The sequence below is a fragment of the Macrotis lagotis genome, chromosome 7, assembly GCF_037893015.1.
Source record: "Macrotis lagotis isolate mMagLag1 chromosome 7, bilby.v1.9.chrom.fasta, whole genome shotgun sequence".
Lineage (NCBI taxonomy): Eukaryota > Metazoa > Chordata > Mammalia > Peramelemorphia > Peramelidae > Macrotis > Macrotis lagotis.
In genome coordinates, this window is record NC_133664.1 from 123032228 (window position 1) to 123046496 (window position 14269).

Genomic DNA, 14269 nt, shown 5'->3' on the forward strand with positions numbered 1-14269 from the left:
AAAGATAGAATGAGGAAGGCCAGGACAGAAGCATTAATTCGTCAGACTGTCATTTGCCCTTATTTTTATTTTTTTGTCCGCAGAATTTAAGTGTAGGGTCTGGCATACAGCAGGAACTTTTACAGGGTCGTCAGGGAAGATGCTCTTTCTTTCTCGTCAGACTCGATGCAAACTTTTGAAGTTGATCGGGGGTCGGGACCATTGCCCCGGGGCCCCTCCGGGACGGGAGCCTTTTCGCCTTTGGTGTGACCCAGTGCAGATGCATTCCTCCTCCTTTCTCACCCAGCCCGTTTTGCGGTGTGCGGGGCGGGCAGGTGGGGCGCTCCGTCCCCTTCGGCGGTCAAGGGCAGCCCTACCCCGGCGGCGGCCGGAGGAGGCAGCCCGCCCGCCGCCGCCGCGGCCCCAGGAAGCGTGGGTTCCGCGCATGCGCCCCGCGCCGCGCTGCCCCGGGAGTGCCGGCCACCCTCCCGCTCCCTCCTCCGTGCGCTTGTCACTTCCTGCCCTCTCCCCATCTCCGTCCGGGGTCAGCCGCCCGCCTCCCAGCTCCCTGTCGTCGGCTCCGGAGCCTCGGCTTGACCCCCTCCCCCCGAGCTCCCCTCGGGCCGCCCGCTGCTCGTGTCTTCGGGAAGGGGGAGCGCGGACTCCATAAAGTTCCCTCCAGCAGCGCCCCCAAAGGCGAGGAGAGCCCCGCGGCCGGCCCCTCCCCTTCCCCGGAGCAGAGGCGCGTCCTGCAGGTGAAGGGGCTCCCGCCGCGGCCGCCTGCAGGCCGGGCCTCCCGAGGGGCGGCGGTCGGGGCGGTTCCCCCTGTCAACCGCCGGCGCCCGCGCCCCCGCCCGCGGGCCGGGACGTCGAGAGCCGCCGCCGCCGGCCCCAGCCCTCCGGGACCCGGGGTAAGCCGCGCCGGCCGCCTCGGGGGTGGGGGTGGGGTCGGGCCCGGCTGCCTCCCGCCCAGCCCGGGAGACGGGGGCGGCTTTAAAACGCCCGGCGCCGCGCGGACCGCCGACCCGGGCCGCCCCCTCCCCCCACGCGCCCCGAGGGGGCTTGCGGGCCGGGCCGCCCCCGCCCCCCGCGCCCCGGCGGGGGCCCCTCGCGCGCTGCCCCGCGGCGCCTCAGCTTTGTCGGGACGCCGCGGCCCGGCCGAGGGGGCCGCGGGGGGGGCCCGGGAGGCCCGGCGCCGCTGACGGGGCTTGTGCTTCCTCCCGCAGGGGAGCCGCGATGCGGAGCGGGGGGGCTGTAGGAGCCCAGCAGGTCGCCCCGCCGAAGATGCCGCTGAGGGACAAGTGCTGTCAGACGGACCACCACCACCATGGATGCTGCGAGCCAGGTAGAGGCCGGCCCGCCCTGCCCGCCGGGGCCCTGGGGCACACGGACGGTGCCGCGGCCAGGCATCCCCACCGCGGCCGCCACTCGGCCCTCTTTTCCTTTAACTTGAAAGACAGCTCGAGCCGTTCCCCGTGCCCTTGCGAGTGCCAGACGGAAAGGAAAGCGAAAAAGTGCACATCTTTGTGTAGATTGGTGCTTTGAGGCTTCTTAAAACCCCCCCGAATCTGCTGAGTTTATGTGAAAGGAGACTAGGCAACAGTCCTGCTTTCCTTACAAGTTACGCGGTTTAAAAATGCAGCTCCGGGCTTCTGCTAAATAGCAATAACCGTGTTTAAGTTATCTCTCATCATATACATTTTCAAAACAAGCCATTTTTTTTGCATATATCTTTAGTAAGCCTCCGCATTCTTAGTGTATATTCATCAGACAGAAGGGGGCTTTTTGATTTAACTTGTGAACTGGAATATTCTGGGCTTTAGCCACCCAGTGATGCCTTTTAGCTTCATTTTCACTTTTAAACGGTGAGATCTAAATTTGTTTGACAGATGTTTCTACTTACATTAGAACAGTGATTTGAAGTGAAGTTTAATTTATTCATAGGCATTTATATGAACGGCTTAAAATAGAATCACAGAATAAACATTTTCACTTTTTTTTCAAAATAAAATCTTTTCTTCCCACCTTAGGAGTAGTTGTATATGAATGTACAGAAATGTATACATTCTTTGACTATATATTTCCATAAAAGTTATTAATTAATTAATTCATTCAGTTATTCATTAAGTGTACACAGTACTTTATCCTAGCCTCAATGAAGAGTTTGCTGGATCACTTTAGGCCTTTAGAATGGAAACATTTGGGGGTGGTGATAGTGTTAATATACCTGAATGTGCCAGATTTCATTACAATACTGTTCACTTTAGTGGAATGATTTTCTTTTAAATAATAGAATAAATGGTGACTTTCCTGTTTTTTGGGGGAGCCCTCTGTTCAGCTCATGACAGGGAGCACTGGGTTTCTTTTTTTTTCTGTCACTTTACTTCTACCACTACTTAGTCTTTTGCCATAAAACAGCTGATTTCAGAATGGGAAGCCAGTTTTCTGTATTCATAACTTAACAGCTTTATTCAGTGTCTTTTTAAGTTTAAAACATTGTAGTCCACATCCCAGCACCCTAAAACATCCTCAAGTTTCATGTATATTTTGCATTGTGTGCATTACAAATCATAGAATCTTAGAGTTGAGTCTATCTTGTTCACTCTGAATCAGAACAGATTTCCTCTCTGACATATCAATAGTCATCCAACCTTTGTTGGAATACCTCTAGTGAGAAAGAAGTCACTTTCTTCCAAGGCAGTCCATCCTATTTTTTGCATATCTATGATCTTCTAGAATTTTTTTTTCTTCAAAATTTACCTCTTCTATAACTTCTTTATGTTGTTTCTAGTTCTGTTTTGTAGGACCAAGCAGTACAAGTGTTTAGACTTGTACTTATTGCAAATGGCAGCCCTTTAAATGGTTGAAAATTGCCATCATGGCCCATCTAAATCTTCTTTTCTCAAGGCTAAACACCCTGGCTCTTTCAACTAATCTTCCTCTAGTTTTGAGGTCTTTTACCATCCTTTTTCAGTTCATCATTGTTCTTTCTCAAATGTGATGCCAAGATCTGAACAGAATAGTCCAGTATGTGGAGTGTACAATGACTCATGTAGCCCTAGATTTTTGTGTCTCTTACAATGCAACCAGTGGATTCATTGACTTCCATATGATGCTGTTGACAAATATTGAGATTGATAGTCCACTAACCCCCCCCCGACTTTTTTTCAGATGGACTACTATTTAACTTTCTCCAACTTGTATCTATGAAGTCTATTTTCTGAATTCTGTTATAATACTTTATTTTTAATTTCTTTTACAATTTTATTAGATTTTGCCCATTGTTCTAGATGGCCAAGATATCTAAGAATCTGATAATCATACATTGTGTCTGCTATCCTCAGCTTTGTTTCAGTAAAAATTTTGAAAAGCTAGACTTTTAGCCGTCATTAATAAAAAAAAAAGTTAAAAAACACAAGGCCTAGCACAAATTCCCTGCAATTCTTCACTGAAGACCTACTGCCAAGTTGACATCAACTTGAGTCCAGAGTCAACCAGCTTAGAATTCATGTAATGGTACTAGTTCACATCTTTCCATCTTCACTATAAGAATATTATTAGAGACTTAAGCATTCTTTTGCTCTACCATCTGTTAGGTGGTGCAGAGGATAGAGAATCAGCCTTGAAGTCAGGAGGACCTGAGTTCAAATCTGTTCTCCACTTGACAGCTACTAGCTTGCAACCAGGGTCATCTCTAGTCATCCTGATTCATATCTGGTCACTGGATCCAGATGACTCCAGAAGAGAAAGTGAAACTGGTGACTTGACACAGCACTCCTTCCAATTAACATGCTTGTCATGGCATCACTTCCCTGATGTCATAGTTTTCTTTTAGAATGAAGAACAAATATCATCATCATCATCATATTAATCCTATTACAGAAAAGAGATATCATTATGCAGGCATGACCTATTCTAGAAAAAGTTCTTTTGAATCACTACTTCCTTTTGCTGATCTTCTGTTTAATAATATAGAATCAAATTTTGCTAGAACTCCAAATTAAGGTCATTGGTCTTTAGTTTGTAAACTCCATTCTTTTTCCTTTTTTTGAAAGTTGAATTATTGAGTGTTTCCTCATATCTCATCCTGTGAGCACTTTCTTGTCCTCCATGATCTTTCAGTATCTCAGCAATCACACCTGTCAGTTCTTTTAATACTTAGGAGGGAAAAAAAAATTACGTCCTGGTAAACAGGATAAAATTTGTTAATTTTGAAATAACCAAAACCAAGATGTTTGAAGTCATGTTAAGCTTATGTTCCAGTTCATGTCTGAAGACAATTCAAATCATTTCTCTAAATTTTTCATCTCAAAAACAATATTTTGCATGGTTACTTTATTTGCAGTGTTTCAATAAAGTTTCCAGTGGATTTTTTTTTTTTAAGTTTTTGCAAGGCAAATGGGGTTAAGTGGCTTGCCCAAGGCTACACAGCTAGGTAATTATTAAGTGTCTGGGGTCTGATTTGAACTCAGGTACTCCTGACTCCAGGGCTGGTGCTCTATCCATTGTGCCACCTAGCTGCCCCTCCAGTGGATTTTTGATGACAGTACAGTAATTGAAATATGACAATAAAATACTAAAAATGAACCAAAATCTTTGCTCATTTTTGAAAATTCAAGAAATCATTAGAAAAATGGTAGTAAAATTAAATAAAAACCCTATAGAAGTTTTCTATGCCATTATTTTTCAGAACTCTTCAGACTAGTGTTCTTGTTGCTTTGTTTTCACTAAAATTTTGAAAATTTTTTTTAATGTGAGGAAATTATGTTAGTTAAAATATTGGATAGATATTGATTAATTGTAATCTATTGGTTATTATTGCAGGGGAAGATGTTTTCTGTAAGAGTGATTCCAAATGTTTTTCTAAGTTGATAGAATGTATTTTGTGGGGAGTTTCAGAAGAAGTCTTGGAAGAATTGATGGATTCTGATTGGATTCTCTCAAAAGATTGTTTTTCAGGGGCTAGAGAGTATCTGAGTTTAATTTATAAGCCATCAATAAAACCATGGCTGAAGACTGTATATTCCTAGGCAGATATTTGAATGAGGCTAAAGTTAGGAATAAATGTCTTTCAGAATAAAGAGGATTGTTTTAGGCTGCTTTGAGACAAGAACTTCACGGTGACAAGGGGTATCCCTGGCTTCCCAAAGACTTCCACCAGAGAACTTTTTCTGACAGGTCTTCCTAATCTCAAAAGACTTTCAGTATAGGCATAGCACTAGAATATCATTCTAAGTTAAAAAGTCATTAGCAGATTGGCCCCATATGATTACTTTTGTGTCCACGGCAACTCATGAAACTCCTTTGTGTGCAAAGGTGTGGTAATCTTCATTAGTGACTAGAGTATTCATAGAGATCAAATTATGGCTCTTTTGAAGTGTTTAAGCAAAGTATGATTGTTTTTTGAAGGACAAGGATCTTTGGAGTCCTTATAAGGTGAGAGAAGGAAAAAAACTCTGCATTTAAAACTGTTCTAGGGGACTATCCATACCTGGAAGGATGGACCTCGGAACTGAGTGAAGCTATTTTCATTACGAGATGGTGGGAGAATGTGGCAGGTTTTGAATTAGGTGAACAGGTAATTTGAGTATTGCTTGTCTTGCAAGGGATACAAAGGTGTATGAGAGGAGGTCTATTCAAATAGTACCAAGTAAATAAACTTTTCTAGGTTTGGGAGTGGCAGTAATTATTTTCATGAACCTGAGTGTGTTTTCAGCTGAGGAAGAAATTTTTTTTCTTCTCTAGTGAGGATTCCATAGACTGTCTGGGGGTACAATTTCTTACATCCTTAGATTCTTTCCTAGGACTGTTTTTACCTATATGTCCTTGGGAACATTCCTGGTTCTTTAGAATGAATAGAATTTTTTTCTATTTTTTTCTTTTAGGTTTTGTTTTTTTTGCAAGGCAAATGGAGTTAAATGGCTTGCCCAAGGCCACACAGCTAGGTAATTCTTAATTGTCTGAGGCTGGATTTAAACTCAGGTACTCCTGACTCCAGGGCTGGTGCTCTATCCACTGCACCACCTAGCTGCCCCAATAGATTTTTTTTTTTAATATTTCTTTCAGTGAGTACAACTATCAGCGGCCTCTTATGAATATGTCAAAAAGTTAGATCATCAATCTTTGAAAAAATTGATTGTTTTTATTTTTAGCTTTGTTTTATACACTTGACCTTTAGTGTCCTTTTTGAATATATGAGAAAGATTTCTGACCTTTGGTATTTGTCACATAAAGTAACAAAGATGAGTTAATGTTAAGAGTTTGGAGAACTTGTGTTATTTCTCTTTTTATTTTATTTTAGAATTATTTGTTAAAGCTGGGACATTTTTACTTCTTTAGGAGAATTGAATTGATTCTAAATTTACTTCTTTTCTTTGATTATTGAGGGTCCTTTTTGTTCACATTAATATCAGATCTTTGTAATTTACTAGGCAGTTAGAAATGGAATTAGTTCTATAGTTGGGAGGCTTGAAACTTTGTAGGCTCAGGTTCTCTGACAGTGGGTGCACCTCCTAGCTTTGTAAACTGGTTGGGAGTACCTTGTAGTGGCAAATTGCAAGTTGGGGCATGATGGAAAATAAAAATGGGATTGATGTTCATGAGTTGTCATTTTCTGCTATAGCCTTTAGTATAAGTGGTTTTAGACGTACAAGCAACTTCTCTCTGTCTGGCTGGAACTTTTAGAATTGTGGTTTGCATGAGTATTAACAGAAAATGATCCCTGATAACTCTGAGAGCCAGTGATTCTGGACTCATGAGTTATGGTGTGATTTAAATTAAACAATGTTATAAAATTCATTCTTTTTCTTTTTTTTTCCTTTCCTCCCTTTTTTTTTTTTTTTTAAAGGTTTTTGCAAGGCAAATGGGGTTAAGTGGCTTGCCCAAGGCCACACAGTTAGGTAATTATTAAGTGTCTGAGACTGGATTTGAACCCAGGTACTCCTGACTCCAGGGCTGGTGCTTTATCCACTACGCCACCTAGCCACCCCTAAATTCATTCTTTTTCAAGAAAAATGTCAGGAATTTTTGTTAAGAATCGTCAGACCTAAAAAAGGCAAAATTAGATTTTTGTTGTTGAACTTAATTACTCCTTAAAAGTATCATTTCCATCAAGAAGAGAACTTAGTCATGCTAAGTTGGTATTTGTCTTATTAAAAAGCATACTGTGAATAGCAAATATTTTAATAATTTGTATTATAATTATGAACATACATTTGTTGAGAACCGAAAGCATTTTTAGTTTAAGTTGTAATATATAAATGATACTAATTTCTTTATGGGGATGGGATGGGTATTGATATCTTTTATACAGTGTATATTCTGGAACCTGGAGATCCTCCTTTGTTACAGCAACCACTGCAGACTTCCAAATCTGGCATTCAACAAATTATTGAATGTTTTCGATCAGGTATGAGTATTTTGTTTCAAGATTTGTTTCTTGACATTAGGAAGAAACAGGAAAAAAAAACCTAGAAAAAGCTTAGAAACAAATGACTTGTTAAAAATAAAAATTTATATGTTGTGTTTCTTTTTAAGATGCTTTTTCAATTTCATAGTTGCTTTTTGAAGATTGATAAAATTTGTGGTGTTTTGGCTCTAGAAGTTAGATTTTCTTCAGTTTTGCTTATATTTAGAATGGTATAAATAGAAAAGATTATTATTTGGTATCTTAAGACTAGTTTTTTGTGTAGTTAATATATTACTGATAAATATGAATGGATATGTCTGAAAACTAGATTGGTAATTAATATTGTTTGGGAGTACATAACTGAAAAATCTTGTCAGCATTGAAAAGAATTTTAAGTCTTAAGGAACCTCCATTTTTATAAATTTTATCAAAGTTACAAAGAAAAAGGCAGTTTACCTGAAGCTGTTCTTTGTGCATGCTTGTTTTATAAGTTTTATTCCTTAGAATCTTTATCTTGAGTCTTGATCATTTGAAAGTATTTACTAAATGCCAAATATGTGCCAGGCATCAAGGATATAAAGATGAAAAGGAAGTAGCCTCAATCAAGTATATTTCTGTTGGGGCAGATAACTTTATACATATAATCCTATACAAAAGAAATAATAGGTAAATATTTTGGAATGAGGTTATGAACAGTTGGGGAGGGGAATCAGGTAAAACAATCTCACACTTTCATAAGAACATTGGTAGTTCTTGAACTTTAGCATTTAGGAGTCAAATATAGTTAAGAATTTAGTATCTTTTAGGTTTTTGTCACCTTACAGATATATAACCTCTGCTGCATTCTCTACCTTACAGGAATTATGCTCTATGTTAATGAATTGTGAGTCAAATATGATTAAACATGTGAAAATGAAAGTCTCTAAATATTTTTAAAGTCATTTATTTATTTAGAAAAATACAGAAAAAATTACTAGTGCAACAGAAGGTGTCCAGATTTCATAATAGGATTTTCTTTCAGCTACCTGAAACATGTAATCTATTATTTAACTTGTTAGTTGTGCCATGGAAATAAGGAAAGGGATGAGACTGTTTTCATTTATAATTTTTTTAACTATTGTCTTCATCTATAATTTTCTTAATTTTCTTCTCAGTTCTAAATGAGCAAGTAATGTCGTTTTTATACTGGTTGTATTCTCTGTGTCATTTGTTCAAATGGTGTGATTAGATTTGTAAAGTTAATTCAAAATTGAAATCTTGTTAGAGACAACTTTTTCCTAAGAACTTTTAGTAAAAGTAATTTTTTTTTTCTATCTCGAAACAATAATTTCAACATCAGACACTTTCTCTGTTTGTGTATGTATAGTTTTTTCTTTATCTGCCCAGGAACTTTCTAAAGATATCAGACTTCCTTAAAGTCTAGGCTTCTGATTTATTATCATTATTGTTAATTTTTTTTGTGTGTACCCATTTTAAGGCCAGAATTGGAAATGCTAAATTCTATAATTTGCATTCTCTTAGCACCTATTTGTTGACATCAGATGATTCAGATTTAGGTATGTGGTACAGAAATTTGAATTTGAAAGTATATATTAGTTAATTTATGGATTAATTCACAAATAAGAGTAATTGCTTACACTTATATGATGTTTTAATGTTTGCAAAGTTTTTTTTTTACCATAATTCTGTTGTATAGTCAGAGTGCAAGGATTGTTATTATACCCATTTTACAAATGAACATATTGACACTGAGAAGTTAAGTGACTTGCCTATGGTCACACTACTTGTAAATGTCTGAGGTGGTTTTAAATCCAAGTCTCTCAATGCCTAAGTCAACACTTTTTGAAATACTTTGTTACATCTCACACTTTTTTCCTTTTCTTTTTTAGTAGTTAAATAATCTTTGGAGGTTTGTCCTTGAACTGAAGTTTAGTTTGCATAATTTTAATATAAACTTTTTTGTCACTGTATTTGTGAAGAAGAGAAATTTTAAAAATAGATTCTTTATATCTTGATTTTGAGAGACTTTATACTCCCTCATGTTTTTTTTCCATGGTTTTATATAGTGTATATATATATATATATATATATCCATGTTTGTATGGGAGCATGAGAGAACAAATATAGTTTAAGAATATTCTCAAGAGCATAGCTAGAAGTTTTAGGATTCAAAGTGAAAATTGCTTAACATTCCTTTTGATTTATGTCACTGGCAGCATGATCTCTCTTTGCTCTATCTTTAGATACCTTTTCCCACATGACAGTACTTTTTTTTTTCTTTTTTGGGGGGACCTTGAGAGGGCTTTGTTTCCTCTTTCTTAATTTGTGTTCGTTTTCCTTCATCCTATCCCTTTTCTTAGTGGTCTAACGTTTTTTATTGTAGTCCTCTTTTCCTACATCTTTTCCCAAAACCAGGTCCCTGCCATATGTTTTTCTCTTGCTGGACTCTTCTGTTCTTAACATTTGGACCATCTCGACCTACTCTAAAAAAAAAAATGATTGGGATGTCATGTTCTTGAATATTGTGGAAGATGACTATTTGTTCTTACCCAGGGATTCTTACTCTTTTTTTGAGTAGTCTGGTGAAAATTATTAACCCTTTCAGAATAATGTTTTTAAAAGAATAAAATATCATGTATCAGGTTACAAAATAAAGCATTTATATAGAAACACATGTATCAAAATATTGAAAAAGAATTTCCTAGATTAAGAATTCTTATGCTAGCCAGGGTACTGGAAGCCCTGTCTTCCCAACCTTTTTATACCCCTTATTTTCAGTTTAGTTGAGAAGTAACTGACCACTAGGACCTTACCTTGGACACCACACTTTCTGTTCTAGTCAGGTTAACATCTTTTATTTTGAATCTCATTTCTTTGCATCTCTATATGCTGATGAGTTTAGGAATATTCTGGCATTGGTACTTCTTATTACTTGAGATGGAGTTGACTTAATTCAAGATTTCCCAGTCTCTTGAGATTTGCTTTTGCTATTTTAACTTCATGCTCAGTTTTGATTAATCTAAACTTTTGACCTTTACTTTGGTTCTTTTCCCCTGCTGTTAATATTTCACTCTTTTTTTTTTACCTCCATTTTTTAGGTACTTTCAGACTACTTATTGCATGATTTTTGATTCATTGTTCTGTCTTGAATATTGGCTTTTGCCTGCTCCCTGATGCCTGACTATTGGTGTTTGACAACTGGTTCACTTTTTTACTTGGCTCTCTGTCTGCCTCTATGAAACTCTATAATCCACAGACTCTGTTCCCATAACTTCCTTTAAAAATATATATTAGAGTATAAACTTAAATATTCAATATCAACAAAACCAGTTTATGTTGCACAGTAACTATTTACATTTTATAATGAAATTTATAATTTCAACAAATATAGTATCACAGCTATTTTACAGTGACTCCCTTTGATTTCTCATCATGTTGTATGTTTATTCTCTTGAAAACAATTAGTTTTAGTTAATTCTTAACAATATTCATCTGGTTCTGCTTTTTTTTTTTTGCTTTGCATGATTATTTAATTAAAGTTTTCCTCAATTTCTATTTATTCTTCATCTTAATGTTAATTGTCATGGTATTCTGTGACCTAATTATACCACAAATCATTTAGCCATTCCCTTGTTATTGGATATTTAAGTAGAATTTTCTTTTAACCAAGTTTTTCCCCCCTACTTTTAAAGTTTATTTAAAATACATGTTCTAAATATTTTAAACTTAATCCCCTCCCCCACTCCCAAATCTTATGCTAAAGTCATTGATGTTTTAATCATAATTTTTTAGTTTGAATTTGACTTTCCTTTTACTCCCTGCTAATCAACATCTGGTGAATTTGTTCAGTAAATGGCCTATAAGAAATAATAGAAAAAAAAAAAGGGGAGACTCTTTGTAGTTTACAAAGTACTTTCCTCATAACAACCTTGTGAAGTAGATAGTAGAAGTATTATTATCTATATTATATAGATGAAGAAGCTAAGACATAATTGTTAAGTTATTTGTCCAAGATAGTGTGAAAAATAATTATCAGTATCTTGATTCATTGGACAGTTCTCTTCCAACTCGTCTCTTCTGCAATAACTGTTCTCTCTTTCTCTTCATCTTGACTCCTTGGTAAACCAGGTCATCTCTATGCTGTCCTCTTCTCTTGAATCCCTTGCTCCTTTATCATATTCTCATTTTAGACTTGAGACACTTCCACCATTTATGCTCTTACACAAGTGATGCTGAACAGAGGTGAAGAAGATCATCATTCTGACTGGGTTTATTACAAATTTGTGTTTTCATAAATGTCAGTTGGACCCTCACTGCTTCTAGGAAAACCTAAATATACTTCCCTTCACAACTTACTCTCTCACTTTCCACAGAGGTTCTTCCAAACCCTTTCATTCTTCAAGTCTCCCCAAATCCCTCTTCCCCTAATCTCTCAGCTGAGAACCTTTCCTTTTATTTTACAGAAAAAATTGAGGCCATTTGCTGTGAACTCCCTCTTCTATCCCATTAATGTGTCTTCTGACACTCTTTCCTCTTTCACCCCTGTATCACATGACATGATAAGTAATCTTGTTTCTTACTAAGGCTAACTCCTTTACTTGTTCAAGCAATCACATCTCTTCTAATAGATTGTCCCCTCTGTCATTCCCATCCTTATTCTTTCACTTATTTTCAGTCTCTTCCTCTCTACTTACTAACTTAATTTCCTACTGCCTACAAATATGCCCTAATATTCTCTGTCCTGAAAAAAACACTCTTGACCTGTCTACCCCATTACCTTTTTTCTATATCCTTTTTGCCTTTAAAAAGCTAGCCATACTAGCTGTCTGCCAACCCTAAGTGTCCCCATTTTTTGTGTTCTCACTCTCTGAACCCTTACAATCCAGCTTCTGACCTTTTTATTCCATCAAAAACTACCCTTTTCAAAGTTATTAATGATCTCTTAGTTGCCATATCCAATGACCTTTACTTATTCTTCATTCTCTTGGATTTCTATTTGATACTGTTGATCACTTCTCCATGATATTCTCTTCTTTCTAGGTTTTCAGGAAACCATTTGTTCCTGATTCTCCGACCTATCTGACCACTTTGTTTCTTTTGCTGGATTCCCCCTGTAGATCACATCCTCTAACTGTAGTTGTCCCTCAAGAGTTCTCTATTCTGCACCCTCTTTTCTTCTTCATATTGCTTCATTTTGGGATTCCTCCCCATCTCTGTTCATCTACAATCTTATATCTCTCTAAATATCTTTTAGTCCTCTCAAACTGGATATTTAATAGACATTTTAAACTTAATATGTCTGAAACATAACTCATTATTTTACCTCTTAAATTCTCTCTGCCTCCTACCTTCCCTATTACTGTATTGGAGGGGTGGGGAAACTTCCAGCCCTTCAGACTTTATTGGTCTGATCTTATCAAGGCAACTGCAGGTTGGACTCAAAATTCAATAAATTTCAGAGTGAATTAATTAAATGTTTGACCACATATAGCCCGAGAATATATCCAAATGGCCCTTCACCGAAAAACGGCTCTTCATGTCTGCTTAAGAGGCTATCAGCATTCTCTCAGACTCTTAGACTTACAACCTAGGAATCATCCTGATTTCTTCATTAACTTTTATAAAACTTTTCCAGTCTGTTGCTAAGACCTTTGCAGTATTTCTCAAATATGCCCTTTTTCTTTCCTGTGACCCTGCCACCACTTTAGTACAGGTCCTTATCACCTTGATCAAGCCTGGACTTGCTGAAATAGTCTGCTGGTGAGTCTGTCTGCCTCAAGTCTCTCCCTACTCCAAGCCATTCTCCATTCAGCCACTGAAGTGATTTTCCTAATGTGCAGGTTTGATTGTATCGCCTCCTGCTCAGTAAATTCCAGTGGCTTCCTATTGTTCCAGGAGCAAATAAAAAATGCTCTGTTTCACATTCTCCATAACTCAGTTCCCTCCCATCTTTTCAAACTTCTTATACCTTATTCTCTGCTGCAGCCTCTTCAGTATAGTGATACTGACCTCCTGGCTATTGTACAAATGAGGTGTTTTATCTTCCTATCTATCATATGGAAAGTACCCTTGTTCCTTTGCTCCATTTACTGACCTCCCTGGCTTCCTTCGAGTTCCAGCAAAAATCTCACTTTCAATAAGAAGCCTTCTGCAACTCCTCTTAAATATGGTGCCTTCCCTTATTATTAATTATTTCTTATTTATCTTGTCTGTTTCTTCTTTTGGTTTTTGTATTGTCTCTCACCCATTAGATTATAAACTCCTTAAAGGCAAGTGCTGCTGCACTTGGCCTCTTTTTTTTTTTAATCTCTCCAGTGCTTAACAACATTGTCTGACTTGTAGTAGACCCTGAATAAATATTGATTGATTGAAATCTAGGCATTCTGATATCAAATCTTCTTTATGCACCATAGTGTACTTTATCTGAAAAGTGGATTAAATGCCTGTTTTTGTAAGTTCAAGGCTTACTACAGTCTGATTTGAAATATTTCATCCTCATCTCATATTACTCCTCTTCACACATAAGTTGTAGCAAAACTGAACTGTTTTTCATCCTCAAATCATTTTCCCTTCCCTCATTCTTGCTTTATTTCCTGCAGTTTCCTTCTTTTGCTTATGTTGTCTACCATGCCTATAATGGATTCAGTCCCTTATGTTTTGAAATCTCTTCATTCACAGTCCCAATTTAGGTTCTACTCTTCCAAGATACCTTTATTGACTCTCCCTAAATGAAAATGACCTTTCTCTCTTCAAATTTCTATTAGCCTTTTGCCTGTCAACTAGTCCAAAAACTTCAACTTTCATTAAATACCTTTATGCCAGTCACTGTGGGAATATCACAAAAAATTACATTAAAAGCATAAAAGCGTATGTTTTATTGGG

The 14269-nt window shown here is 37.9% G+C and overlaps 1 protein-coding gene across 2 annotated transcripts in view; it reads left to right on the top strand.

The window, feature by feature from the left end:
• Window positions 1-1231: 1231 nt before the first annotated feature.
• Window positions 1232-14269, top strand: part of ZNF800 (zinc finger protein 800) — a 248662-nt gene continuing 235624 nt past the window's right edge. For both annotated transcript variants that reach the window (XM_074193776.1, XM_074193780.1), the window contains exons 1-2: window positions 1232-1324; window positions 7292-7387. In XM_074193776.1, coding sequence (XP_074049877.1) covers window positions 1264-1324; window positions 7292-7387 — 157 coding nt within the window. In that variant the 5' untranslated portion in view covers window positions 1232-1263. The remainder of the gene's footprint in view (window positions 1325-7291; window positions 7388-14269) is intronic.